General features: G+C 51.2%; 2 protein-coding genes across 2 annotated transcripts in view; one reads left to right on the top strand and one right to left on the bottom strand.

Annotated features, from left to right (window-relative positions):
* Window positions 1-1048, top strand: part of rnf216 (ring finger protein 216) — a 16505-nt gene extending 15457 nt beyond the window's left edge. Inside the window, exons 16-17 of the mRNA XM_083677565.1 lie at window positions 2-71; window positions 712-1048. Coding sequence (XP_083533691.1) covers window positions 2-71; window positions 712-1046 — 405 coding nt within the window. The 3' untranslated portion in view covers window positions 1047-1048. The remainder of the gene's footprint in view (window position 1; window positions 72-711) is intronic.
* A 4635-nt stretch (window positions 1049-5683) lies between these two features.
* Window positions 5684-14861, bottom strand: fscn1a (fascin actin-bundling protein 1a). The gene is made up of 5 exons (XM_083677966.1): window positions 13914-14861; window positions 8502-8658; window positions 7708-7829; window positions 7464-7631; window positions 5684-7121 (listed from the first exon to the last, which is right to left on the bottom strand). The coding sequence occupies exons 1-5, from the start codon at window positions 14749-14751 to the stop codon at window positions 6916-6918; spliced, it is 1491 nt and encodes a 496-aa protein (XP_083534092.1). The 5' UTR covers window positions 14752-14861; the 3' UTR covers window positions 5684-6915.
* Window positions 14862-15000: the final 139 nt, after the last annotated feature.

Below are 15000 nucleotides of genomic sequence, written 5' to 3'. Positions count from 1 at the left end.
GCAAGACGACGAGCGCATCATTCAGGAGATCCAGAAGGAGGGGGAGGCAGAACTAAACAAGAAGAGCGCAGGTCAGTCACCCCCCCCCCCCCCCCCCCACACACACACACACACACACACACACACTGCACAGATCTATTGATGCTCAAGTATTAGCTAAAAAATAAATAAATAGCTAAAGCTAACGTCATCCATCCCATCTAGCGGTCCCGTCTATCCCCATCCCATACCGTTCCCTTTGTTTCCACTGCCGCAGCCTGCTGCGTCCATCCCTATGGTGTAGAGAACACATTAAACTTGCGTCTTTCTGCCCTTCAAGGGATTTTCACCGATCTGACCCGGTTGAAATGGTGACAGAGGTTAAAGACCACACTTTCACTTTCACTTCCACTCGCCATTTAGGTACAGGAGAGGAGGGAGGAAGGAAGGAAGGAAGGAAGGCAGGCAGGAGACCATTCTAAACGTATTCTGAAGGGAGCCGTGTGGCTATATGTCTCTGGTTGGACCATAAAGGGGCTTTATGACCCTTGATGCAGTCAGACAACCCCTCAGGGACGCCACATGTTTTGGAGAGGTCACATGTAGAACATCAATGATTCACACGAACTGACCTGACCTTTCTCTCTCTCTCTCTCTCTCTCTCTCTCTCTCTCTCTCATATTCTCTCTCTCTCTCTCTCTCATTCTCTCTCTTTCTCTCTCTCTTTCTCAGAGACGTCAGGGAAGAGAGTGGGCCCACCGCCGGAGCCTATCATCGTTGCCAAGCGACCCCGCCCCATCCCCCCCCCCCAGCACGCTGGCCCTCCTCCGCAAGCAGTCCGAGCACGCCTATTGGTCCCCCCGCCAATCATTCTCCCCCAGGGCCCGCCCCAGGCCAGGGTGTTCCTCCCGCCGCTCCCCCCGGCCCCCTATGTGCCCCCCCTCCCCCTCCTGCCCCCCCTCGACTACAACGGGCCCCTAAACAACAACATCAACATCAACAACAACATGGACCTCAACCTGCCCCTGCACTACGTACCCCCACACCGCTACTTCAGACGCCTGTAACACACACACACACACACACACACCTCAACGACAGATGCCTATACCATAATACACACACCTCAACCACAGACGCCTATAACATGATTACACACACCTCAACTACAGACGCCTACACCATGATGACACACACCTCAACTACAGACGCCTATACCATGATTACACACACCTCAACTACAGACTCCTATACCATGATTACACACACCTCAACTACAGACGCCTATACCATGATGACACACCTCAACTACAGACACCTATACCATGATGACACACACCTCAACTACAGACGCCTATACCATGATTACACACACCTCAACCACAGACGCCCATGAACCACTGAACCACCCCATTGATAGAGACACTACTCGTGGTGACGCTACTGGAACCAGTTCACCCAGCAAGATCGCCAAACAGACAGACAGACCCCACCACCATCTCCCACTGACCCCCGGGACTGTGGAAAACCGTGGAACGCCCCCCAACTTATTTTTTCTACTCCTTTTTTTTGTGTTGGGGGGGGGCGGACCGGACCGGACCGGACCAGACCCTTGGTGTGATCTCTGAGGACAGAAGCCCAGACCTGGCTTATCTTTACTATTCTAGAAGCTGTTTTTTAATACAAGCACAATTCTTCTGTTCCTGAATAACTAGTGTGAGAGCGCACCGTTTACCGCTTAATAAATCTTCTGTTATTCATATTTCAACTGTCGTGCTCGTGTATGGATGTGTGAAGTGGGTACTGTCTGTGATTATGGGGATCGTGAAAGCTCACACACACACACACACACAGGCTTTGTCCAGAAACACCTCTAGCTCTTTTCACTGAAAGGATTGGGTATAGCTAAGCTGAGCTAAATGCTAATAGATCCATGTAGCTCTCAGATAGGTATAAGCAAGATGGCAAAAGTTCCAGATTCTTTCAGAATTCCAGATTCTTTCAGATCCACACGTGTTTGGGGAGCAGGGGCTACGGCTTGTTTCTGAACAGGAACACACACACACACACACACACACACACACAGGAAGGGCTGGCTCATCATCAGATCCACTCTGGCTGTCCACCATTCATATGACGGAGACGGACTGCTTACCTTTTCGAGCAATCGAAGAGCAGGAAGAGCTGGGCTTTCGATGAGGGGGGGGGGGGGCGGTTCTTTCTTTGATCAGCCAAGTGTGTTGTAACAGAAGGGTGACAAATCACCACTCTCTATTGCAGACACACACTCACACACTGATGAACACACTGATGAACACACACTCTTGTCTGTTATTAGAGAGCAGATTGTCAGAAGCTCAGTCAACTGATCTCAGCCCTCGGGCCTAAAGGTCTTCAGTCATGGGTGTGAGTCAGACCTTCAGCCAACAAGTGTGTGTCTCTGTGTGTGTGTGTGTGAGTGTGAGTGTGTGTGTAGGTTCTTCAGCATGTTAATGCTAGTTATATAGCATTAGCCAATGGTGAACAAAGGCTGGGTGTTAGTATGTGTAGATAACCTTCTGTTACTGCGTCTCCATGGCCTTCTGCTCTACGCCCCAGGCTGCCTTCTGCTGATGACACATGTTGTGTTGAGGGGTCTGTTGAGTGTGTCGTGTAGCGAGAATGAGATGACATTTTAACAGAAGATGACTTTGATTATGAAAACAGGCAACATTGTGGAACTTTCACCTAGACTCAAAGGTCAAAAACCAAATGTTAAGCGGCCTCTGTGTGTGTGTGTGTGTGTGTGTTTGTGTGTGTGTGTGGGGTAGTTGGAGAGTCACGAGGCCCCTCCAGATTGATGTCTGCTCAGCTGAGCGAAGTTCCTCTAACCTCTCACCTTTGACCCTTGACTACTGACCCCTGACACTGACCCCTGCTGGCCTCCCGAGGGCCAGCATGCAGCCTGGGGCAGATGAAGCTGTCGTCATACGGAACTCTTAACTGCACACATTATCCCTGAGGCACAGGATCTCAGGTGAGACGCTTCCACTGAGAAGAACAGCAGCAGTGGTGGTGTCTGGAACGACAGTGAACTTCATGTCATTGGAAATGTGTGTGTGTGTGTGTGTCTGCTCCCTACAGTAGGTAGTTGGTCAATATATAAAAGTGTGTGAGAACAGTGGAGGCCGGGGGAGGTAGAAATCGGAGGACGTGGCTCCTTGTAATGCACGGAATGGAATGAGGAACGGTATCAAACACACCATTTCTACCTCCACCAGCCTCCCCTGGCTGACCTCCACACTGATCCTTTTGGGTAGTTACCCCCTGCTTAAAAACACACACACACACACACACACACACACACACACACGTCCAAGTTAGTGATGTCCTGTGAATTCCTGTGTGTCTGTGTGTAGCTATGATAGGTAGCCTTTTTGGTGTGTGTTTGGGTATTGTGTGTGCTCCTATCAGTGTCACCAGCTTTTCCCCTCTCACACACACACCGGCTGAGGTCATGGTAACCCAGACAGCCTTCACATTCACATAGACGCTATCAGCAAGCATGGGCTCCACAGACCATAGTTTAGACTTCCCTGGTCCAGCATTGTTAGTGTGTTTTAGAAAGTGTGTGTTTTTACAGCTGTGAAGCTAAATGTTGTGACCTTTCAGAGACTGTGTGTGTGTGTGTGTGTGTGTGTGTGTGTGTGTGTGTGTGTGTGTGTGTGTGTGTGTGTGTGTTTGTCCAGTCAGTCTATGTGGCCAGTCGTTATTGTAAGCCTGTTTTGGTCAGTATTAAATCTGTCATTTTCATCCAGAGAGCGCCGTCTGTTTCTCCCTGAAATCCCGTAAAGTGATTACTGACTGACCCACAGACTGACTGGCTGACTGAGATTTGGGGACAGTAATTTGTACATGATGACCTCTCTATGTGCGTGCGTGCGTGCGTGTTTGTGGCCTGATTTAGAGCCTTCTGGGGGAAGAGGGGAGGAGGAGGAGGAGAGGAGGAGAAGAGGAGAAGAGGAGAAGAGGAGAAGGGGAGAAGGGATGGCTCATACACCAGAGCTCAGGGGCGCTTGTCCTCATGCTGTTTCCTCAATGATGAGTTTTCCTATGATCAAAGCCAGACCGCTCCACCCCCACGGCCCCAGCCCCCCTAACCCTTTTACCCCCCCCCACCCCGCTCTCTCCTCAGCCCACAGACCCCCTAACCCCACACACACCCACCCCGTACCCCTATTCACTCCAATGTGGGGTGTCAGTGGATAGAATGAGTGTTTCGACATTTCTATTCCTGACAACGCCCCACTGCACTCACGCATATGTGTGTACACACACACACACTTCTCTGAGCCCCCTATTTCCAGCAGCTGTGTTTCCATGGTAACAGGAGTCTCAGATGTGGGTGGAAGCAGCGGCCATTTCACCGACACAGCCTCTCCCCTCCCCCATCCCTTCCTTCCTCCCCCATGCCTTCCTCTCTCCTCTCTCCCTCACGACCAGCCTGCAGCCCAACACTTTACCCACAACCCACTGCATCTGTTCCGTTTCTGGGATCTGGGTCATATTTGTGTGACTCATCTTTTCAGCAGAATCATCCATTCATTCATTCACAGAGAGAGAACGAGGGAGGGGGAAAAGAAAGAGAGAGAGAGAGAGTGTGTGTGTTTGTGTGTTCCGTGTTCCACAAGGGATCCACAACTTCGCAGGGTAAAGTTGATTAGGGAGCTACTCTGGAGGTTCAATCATTGCATTAGACCTTTAAACGGTGTGTGTGTGTGTTAGGGGGTTGGGGATTGCCCTTCCCCTGCACCAGGATAAATGTTGCAGCACAAAGGCTCTATTGAGCAGACAGGAAAGAGTGTGTGTGTGTGTGTGTATATATAAGTGGGAGAGCACATGGTGGTATGGTGATGGTCAGGAGCTTGATGTACCTTCTTTCAGGTCCAACAGAAACATCACCATCCAGCCATTTTCATTGAATTCCAACTCCATGCACACTTTAGGATAAAGCAGTACCACACACACACACACACACACACAGAGAGCAGACACGTACTCTAGGTAGTGTTCCAAATCCCAGTTTTTATTGGTCGTTGGATTTTCAGGTGAACCAATGGCACGAGGAGGAAGATTAACCACAATATCAAAAATTATACAAAATAAAATACAAAAGGAACTTCCAGTTTTACAAAGTAAATAGGCGGACTGTTTTCATTATTTCTTTTCATTTTGTCCGAATGTCCAAAAAACTCAGAGTAAGGCACAGTCATTACCACACGTTTCCACATACATCATACTCAATGATCTACATCAGCACACAGATCGGGGGGGGGGGGGGTCATACTAGAGTTTCTCAACCTTGGCTCCAGGGAACTGCTTGGACCCCCATCTAGAGATACTGCAGCTGTACTGTGACATTACCTTAGTGTAAACCCTACTTCACACTACAGAACCCAACCCAACTGAGCCGGGCCGGGCTGGCCTGGTTAGGCATCCACCATAGTTAACTATCCAAGCCATCACAGTATGGTGCAGGGCCTGTAATGTGTAAACCCCCCCCCCCCAAACTGTAGCTTACTGTAACCAGGGGACCCAGGGTTGAGAACCACTAGTGTAGCCCTCTGTAGTCAGGTTCTAGTAGTAGGTTCTAGTTCTAGTTATGGTTCGTAAGTTAAAGCACCAGATTCCAGTTTGAGGAAGAGATGGCATGTATGAGATGATAGGAGGAGGAGGAGGAGGGGGGGGGGGGGTCTAGGTTAGTCCAGTTCTGAGGTTTAAGATCAGGGTGGGTCCAGAACTGAGGACTATCAGCTTTTTCTAAAAGCGGAGGAAGAGTCGATCAGAGTTTCACACACCAGTTGGATACCGTCTTCGTGAGTTGCTATGGCTGCCTAATCCTGCCAATGATAATGTCTGTGCCTTAAGATAGAACAAAATCAACATGTGTGCGCGCGTGTGTGGTTCTTCCAGTGGTAGGGAGAGTGCAGTTTAACATTAGATTAGACCATGCCTTTACACCGTGTCCTGAACAACAGAACATCTCTATTTCCTGTCTTGTCTGGGATATCAGACTCTCCACCAATCAGAACACAGCTAGAGAGTGACACAGGGATGACATTGGAATATATATTTCACATTTTCCCATGATTCTACTTTTTTTTTTTTTTTTTTTTGAGATGAGGGATTGAGATCCCTTTTTAGTTACTATATCATCATCATCATCATCATCATAAGATCTCACTCCAGTTTTACCACATCATACAGAGAGACCAGCAGGCCTTCTCTAAGTACAACACATACTAGACCAGGTCCTGTAGAAACACATCTACTCGAGCAGATAGACACGCCTCTACTGGACCAGGTCAAACACCATAAATACTGTCACCATGTGCTGCTCAAAACAGTTATCAGAGAGAGTGACAGACGGAGAGAGAGAGAAGGGAGAACGACAGACAGACCCCACAGAAAAAGGCAGTTTAATTCGTTGTTGTTTTTTAGTTTTTAGTTTTTTTTGTTAACAGAGCTCTGCTCTTGGGGAGGGGAGGGGCAGGCTTTCGGGATAGCGGCGTGAGTGTGAGCCAATCGTACGGCTGACGGGGAGAGTGGGGTCGAGCGGCGACCAGATTGGACCGGGGAAAAAGGACACAGGCCCACGGTAACTATGGCAACAAATAAAGGGTCGGTACTGCAGAAGAAAGCTCAACAGGGGGAGTGAGAGAGAGAGGGAGGAGAGGAGGATGAGAGAGGGAGAGGGAGGGAGACAAAGGTAAGATGACTAGCACAACCAAGTGTGACACACCCACCACACCCCTCCCTCCCCCTCTTCTCCTCTCTGTGCAGTTCACTGATATAGAAACTCAGAAGGTGAAAGGTAAAGTCAGGGACAGAGGAGGAGGGGGGGGCAGGGGGGGGTCGTGTTGTGCTGAGCTGTGCGTTGTCGCCATGGTAGCGTGCTCAGTACTCCCAGAGCGTGGCGCTCTCCAGGTCATCGGCGTTGGCCTTCAGGACGCCGGCGTGGTCGCCACGGAGATACTTCCCCTCGGCCGAGCGGATGGCCAGCTTGTTGTAGTCGCAGAACTCGAGCAGGAAGTCCACGGGCGTGTCGCTGCTGCTCACCACTGACGACTCACTGCCCACCATCCAATACTTCCCTGTAGAGTCTGAGAGGGGGGGGGGTGAGAGAGAAAGAGGAGGGGGAGGAGAGAGAGAAAGAGGAGGGGGGAGAGAAAAAAAAAGGAGGGGTGGAGAGTGAGAAAAAGGACGGGGGAACGAGAAAGAGGGGTGGGAGAGAGATGGGGGGAGAGAGCGAGAAAGAGGAGGGGAAAGAGAGATAGAGAGGGGGGGGGTGTCAATAGCTGGTAGGTCTTCAGCTGATTTGTTCATCGGGCGCCAGTTCAATACCACAGACCAGAGGTAGCACTTATTTTAGAGGACTAGAAACAGTAAATATGCTGTGTGTATGTGTGTCTGCTTGTGCGTGTGTGTGTGTGTGTGTGTCTCACCCTGCAGGCTGTAGCCTCCATCTCTGAAGGCCAGTGTGAAGTAGTCGTAGGTGGATCGGTTGGAGTCCAGCGTTCCTGTAACCTTCCTGCAACCGATGAAACCGTGCTCCCCGCGGAGGACGATGATTGGACGGTTAATCAGCTTCATCAGGAACTCCTCCGACTCACCTGGAAAGGACACACACACGTCAGTCTACACACAGACATTATATACACACACACCAGTATAGACACACACACACACCTGCAGCGTCGATGGTAGCAGCTAGCTGGCCGTTCTTCTTGGCAGCGACGTACTTCCCATTAGCAGCACGGAGAGTCAGCTTCTTACCATGAGACTCTATGTCAAAGTAGCAGTTAGCTGACCTGCGCGCACACACACACACACACACACACACACACACACACAGAGAGAAAGAAAGAGACAGGAGCATTTAGACAACAATACATTCTTCAATCACATGGTAGTTAGTAGACCTGCATGACATGATGTTGCAGACTGGTCAGAAACTCTGATACACACACACACACACAGTGGTGTTGTTTTCCCTGTGTCTGGGGCCTCAAAGGAAAGCGTAACCACCACCAGGGGTCAGAGGTTAATGACCTGCACTTTGGCTCAACAGAAACTCATTATTCACTGGAGGTAAAACACACGTCATCCCTCTCCACCCCACACACACACACACACTTGACCCCTCTACACACAAGTGGCTACACACAGACATAAGTCATGCTGCAGATAGAGTTACGACAGGCGACAAAACTCTCAGAACCAGACACCGTCACAGTTGACACACACACACACACACTTAATCAACTGTGACGCTGAATCACAGATTAATACCTGTAACACACAATCACTGCTCTATGTGTGTGTGTGTGTGTGTGTGTGTCAGAACTGTGACGGTGTCTGGTTCTCGGAGTGTTCTGTCTCCCATGGTAACTCTATCTGCAGCATGACGTGTGTGTGTGCAGCCGCTAGCTTGTAGAAAGGTTGTGTGTGTGTGTGTGTGTGTGTGTGTGTGTACTTCTTACTTGCTGGAGGCGGTACACTGCAGGCCTCCGTTGGCAGTGAGGGTCCAGTATTTTCCTGCGGCGGTCCTGAACGCACACTTCTTGTTCTCGCGACACATCTCCACCTGGAACACTTCCTGGTCCCCCTCCTCATCCTGATTGGCTGACAGGTCCATACCTGCGGGGGTCATTAGCAGGATAAGAGTCAGTTGGTCAGTAATGAGCCACAAACACACACACTGTCTGGTCAAGATCAGAAAACACTAACTGAGCAACATCAGAGGGCAGGGATTAGCAAGGATATCCTATTTCCTATAGACACACACACACACACACACACACACACACACAGTAGAACAGTGTGAAGGGTTAATCCCCAAGGGAATTATGAGCAGTTGCACAGACACAGCAGCCTGGAACCCTGGGAGAATACATCCTGCAGCAGCCAGTGGCGTGTAGTGTGTAGTATGTGTGTGTGTGTGTATATAGAGCACCAGGTCATTAAAACACATTATACTCCATCAGGAGCACTTAAGGACAAAAGCAAACAGACAAATATGACACACACACACACACACACACACACACACACGTCTGGTCTGAGCTCCAACACAATGCAGGCTATTCCAGAGAGTGAGCTCATAGTCTGGAGGGGATAAAGCCCTGAGAGGTCAGAAGGCCAGGCCTGCCAGGCAGGGAGGGAGGAGATGGACTGGAGAGAACACAGCCAATGAGGTGGGTGAGTGAGTGAGGGGTGGGGGGGGGGGGTTAGGGTTAGGGACTAAATCCCTAACAGACTAAATCTCAAAACTAGTGCCCTCCCCTCCTCCCTCACCGCCCCAACTCCCTCCCTCCTTCCCTCCTGTTTTCCCCTCCATGCATGTGTCATTTCCCTAGGAAGCAGAGACACTCACAAGCCTCACATTGTGAGACTGGTTTTTCGGCCAACGCTTTTAACCTCCTCATGAAACGGTTCATCGTTACCATGCCAACGCCAGGGTTGTGTTCAAATGAGTTTAGAGGGATGGATTGGGGGGGTTCTACCTGAGCTTGTCCAATAAGAATGATAGTTTTCTTCATTTTCCGTTTGAAAACCTCTCCTCTCGTTCAGTGCCTACTGAACACAACTCTGGCCTAGATTGAATTTCCAAAGAAACACACACACACACACACACACTAAATTGAGCAGGAAAAATAACTGACCAAGATGAGAACCACATGGCTGCAATCGACCGGCTGGTGTGGGAGGGGGAGGAGGGTGGGGGGGGGAGAGGACGAGGACGGATGGAGGGAAGGAGAGAAGAGGGAGAAAATGAGAGAGGGAGGAGGACGAGGGCTTAACCCAGCTCTGAGGGTGTTTTCACGGCGCTGGGCGTCTGATCCGGCCTATAACTCACGTGTGATAAGGAAAACAAAACCAGGTCCCAGCTAATCCTGCTGCTCTCCCTGAGAGGCCGCTCCAGGTACGGGACAAAGAACCCATTATGGTGGGTTAGCGGTACCACACATTTGAAAATACATTTGACTATAGGCAAAAAAACTAACAAAAAAAACAACCCTGCAAGCAGACTGAAGTTGCATTTTGGATGAAAGGATTCTTTCAAGCCCCTTGGTTATTCTCGACACTGGCTGGTGATTTGCAAATCAGACGCTCTTTCGGGAATTCTCAGAGAGCGGCACTGTTTGGACTGCGGTGAGTCTGTTATGTTTGTCTGGAAGTGTGTCGCAGGAGACGTCGCAGAGATTCTATGGGACGGTCGGTCTGAGTGTCCTCACTGGAGAAAGCACTCCGGTTGTAGTGGTCTTCTCAAAAGGCCTGATATCCACTGCTCCTTTCACTCCAGCCCTAGGGCTCTCTCTCTCTCTCTCTCTCTCTCTCTCACACACACAGTAGACAAAGACAAATACATACAGATTTACAGACATACTGACACAGATACAGGCAAACACACACACACCCTGAGGTACACACACACACACACACACACACACACACACACACACACACACAGTCCTAGCCGTGACCCAGGGAAGGGGCGAGGAGAGAGAATCTGGGCCACCATTCTCTGGAGCTGATGGGGTTAATGTAGGGGGAACTCGCAGTAGGGGCCACACACACACAAACTTTCAAACACACCAAACACACACACCTCTCCTCCCACACACACACACAAACTTCCAAAACACCCCCCCTACACACACACACACACCTTCCTACCACACCAAGCACATATTTATCCCCAGCCACACCAAACACTAACAGTTCTCCAAACAGGCTTCCATCTCCATCCCACCCTCAGTTAGACTGACAAAGGCCTACTGTGAGCCAGCAGAGGTGTGTGTGTGTGTATGTGTGTGTGTGTGTGTGTGTGTGTATATATCAAGTCTGAGTGTGTGTGTGTGTGAGGCCTCCATTGTTTCGCAGGCTGGGCTGAGGAGGCAGGCAGCTGGGGAACATTAAGAGCCAGATCATCGGTCTTTGTTCTGCTCAAACCACACACACAACTCACAACACACACACACACACACAGTACTGTATACACATAACAATGTAGAGACAAACACATACCAGAGTAATATCCTCCCACTCTCCTAGTAATGTATGTTACAGTGAGGGTCTTACAGTAGCAGACAGCCACATGGGACAGAGCTACTCTGAACCTCCCCTGTCAGGACTAGACTGGCGTACACACACACACACACACACACACACAGCAGCCAAGAGTTCAGTACCTTTCAAACTGCTGAACAACAAAAACAGCCTACGCATCTTGACCAAAGGGCCAATCGCCTCAATAAGACAATGGCATTTCTGCTGCCTGAAAAGATAGACACACACACACACAGACACACCTCCCCCTACTGATGTGGGTGGAAAGCCCCCTCAGACCAAACATTGATCTACACTAGACTCAGAAACCAGAGGACGGGACTCATTGTAGCGCGTGGAACGGCATCAAACACAACGTGATGATATACGCTACAATGAGCCCCGTCCTCCGATTTCTACCTCCACCAGCCTCCCCTGGCAGTAAACCCAGACCCAGCGTGTGAACAGACCCGTTCACCGGTGGAGAAACCTAGACCTAGATGTATGCCTGTATGCAGCCTACGAAATCCCACTCTCGTGACGAGGTAGCCCTGTCTGATGACCTTCCAACTCAAGTGTCGCCCTCGGACCTGGACGATGTGTCTTCGCCCGGGAGCCCCAAGATTTGCTTGTGTCTTCGCCCGGGAGCCCCAAGATTTGAAGCCGGCGCCTAGAGAACCAGAACAAATCATCTCATCTCCTCTCCTCCTCTCCAGAGGGTGTTCATGCCTCTCCAGAGGGTGTTCATGCCTCCCCAGACGTCTCCCACTTCAGGGAGGCCAGGCGTGAGGCGAGGCGTCACCCCCGGCACACAACCAACTACCACTTACTGCTGCCGAGGCGCGCGCACACACACACACACACACACAGACAGACAGATGCAGACACGCACACACAGAGAGAGAGACAGACACACACACACACACACACGAAATGACAAGACTCACAAAGCACACAGTCAAGGCTGTAAGGGGGGTCTACTGCAGGGAACCTTGAGCCAGAAAAAACTATTCAGTAACAATCCAAATAGTGCACACACACACACACACACAGCCAAGGCCTGGGGTGACTCGACAGCAAAGAGAGCCTACTGTGAGCCAGCAAGGTTGTGTGTGTGTGTGTGTGTGCGTTCGTTCTTCCCGTCAGCGGGCGGGTGACAGACACAGGGTGTCAGGGGTGAAATCACAGCGAGGCACAAAATGGAGGCCGTCTCTGTGACGGAGCTGCAGGAGGAGGCTGAGCTGCAGCAGAGCCCCTCCACCCTCACCCAGACAGTACACCGTACCAGGGACAGGCTAGCCATGCTCTTCTACAGGACTGCACTCAATATAGCGTACTTGGGGCCTGACTAAATCAAGTGTCAGCGTGACGTGCAGGGTTCGAACCCGGGTCTCCCACGTGGAAGACAAAAGCAAAGCCCCCTCAGACCAAAGACTGAGCTACACTAGACCACTAGAGGCTGGTGGAGGTAGAAATCGGAGGACGGGGCTCATTGTAATGCATGGAATAGAATGAGGAACGGTATCGTCACACTCCCATTAGGCCAAGGGCGACACTCGAGCCTCCATGTCTCACGGCAGGGCTACCTCATCACGAGAGAGTGTGACTCCAAACCACCACCACAGACCAGGGGTTGAGAAACACAGCTGGTTGGAGAAGGGGGGGAGGGGGGGGCGGGAGAAAGAGAGAGTACTGCACTCATAATACAAAGGGGGTAGAACTACAGCGCAATAAACGACAATGCAGTCCTCTTGACACGGGGGGGGGGTTTCTAATACTGTATAACTTGGATATAATAAAGCTTCTCTGGTCTCCATCATCGCTCCAAAGAGAGAGAGAGAGAGAGCCTCCATTTTGTGCCACGGGGCTCAGGAAGAGGAAGGGAGAGGAGAGAATAAAGCTGGGTGACTACTGCTGGCAATGTGCTTATGCAACAGACATTAATATTCATATAGTGGGGGGGGGGGTGTTGAAAGAGAGAAGAGGGACAGAGAAGAGGTAAGGAGGGAGAGAGAGAGAGAAGGGGGGGGCAGAGCTGTCTGTTCTGTTGGCAGTGGTATGGTGGTTAGGATAGACTTTAAACAGAACTGACAGAATTATCACTCAGATCATCAAAGTGCTCCACCACACACACACAGTATAATTCTTTCACGCTCGTCATGTTCTGATATACAAGCACAGCAGCCAGAGGGGTCTTCCAGCCCAAGACAGAGGGTGTTACCAAAGTAATGTCTATATTATTATTACAGCAAACTAGTAGGCTGCTACTGTATTCGCTCTGCCGCCTGGGGGGCTTCCAGTCCAACACGGGGGGGGGCTTATCTGGTCCATTAACATCTACATCAAACTGATACATCTAAATGATATGACAGCACACACACACAAGTCTGGGAAGGAGAGGGGGAGGGCGGGGGACGCATCTCTGCTCACATACTCAGCAGCCAAATACATAGGCCTATTGTTTAGATGCAGATATAGGTCCACACACACACACACACACAGATTGTGGTTTGTTGTGCTCATGACAACTCTTCACTTGTGTATGTAGGCCATGCAAGCTGTGTGTGTGTTCTTTGTCGTCATGTCATCCATGTTGGCGCACTGTGTCTGTGTGTGTGTGTGTAGGCTGCAGGGGGGATGCTGTCTCCAACATTCCATCATGTTAACCCTTCCTGAGCCAGAGGCTATGGTTGTGAGACAGACACGCACACACAGTCTCAGGACCAGTCTTTGTACCCACTCTGTGGCCAGTTACGCATTTGGGCACCAGCTCTTACGGGTTGCATACACACAACCAAACAAACACACCCACCCATCCCCTACATACACACAACACCCCCTACCTTGCCGGGTGGACACGTTCCTCTCGTTGGCCGCGGTGAGGACCACTTGCGGGTGACTCTGCTCGAGCATGAACAGCTCGTCCTTCCCGACGCGCACGCTCTTCCCGGACTTCATGGTCCCGGTGGGACCGGAGGGGGCGAGGTACTTGCCGTTACAGTCCCTGAACGCCACCTTCCCCGAGCGGAACTCCAGCGTGTAGCCGGTGGTCTTGTCCGCTTTCCCTTCCAGGCTTCCGTCGTTCTTCAAGAAGCGGTTGTCGGAGGTCTGCAGGTGGTACCGCTGCTCCCGAAACACCAGGGTGACCAACGAGTCCACCCCCCACGGCACGTCCCGGTCGATCGCGATCTCGTCCACCTTGGAGCTCAGGTGCGCGTAACGTTTGCGCGTGACGCTGAAGATGTTGACTTGCGGGTGCATGGCGATGTGCACGCTCCATTTCTCCGCCACCGATGCGGTTTGGGCGAAGCAGATGATCCGGTCCTCGGTACCGCCCAGGTAGCGCGAGTGCTGTTCGGACTGCAGCGACCAGCGGCCGTCGTCGTGTGCGGTGATGATGAACCGGCATTCCGGCCCGGGGGTCTCGCTGTCCCCGGTCACGTTGCCGTCTTTGTCGGCGGCGATGTACCGGCCCAGGTGAGACTTCAGACAGAACACGTTGCCGTTGGACTCGTCCCCGGACTGCTCGAGGGTCCAGATCTGCTTCTTCTTCAGGCTCGTGGCGGAGGCGTTGATCTTGAAGCCGAACATTTCTGCCGTTAAATATTTATTCCCGCAGTTGATCAGACCGAACTGGATCTGCAGCATGTCGCTGGTCCCGTTAGCGCCGTTGGTCGACATGGTTTCGCTCGGGTCTGTGAGTTCTGGACAGTGACGGGTGGGATGCTCTGCCTCGCGTGCTTCTTTGTTTGGGGAGTGTGTGTGTGTGATTGTGTGTGAGCGCGCGCCGGTCCTCTGTGCTCTCTCACAGCTCGAGCTCGGCGCCACAGCTGCAGCCTTTATACTGATGAGTGACGTTGAGGCCAGCGGCCACGCCCCTTCTGGACATAACTGTGGGGTGCATCTCAATAATCTAGACTCCTCTCTCTA

This window comes from Argentina silus (genome assembly GCF_951799395.1).
Source record: "Argentina silus genome assembly, chromosome: 9".
Taxonomy (NCBI): Eukaryota; Metazoa; Chordata; class Actinopteri; order Argentiniformes; family Argentinidae; genus Argentina; species Argentina silus.
This window is presented reverse-complemented; position numbering and strand designations above follow the sequence as displayed.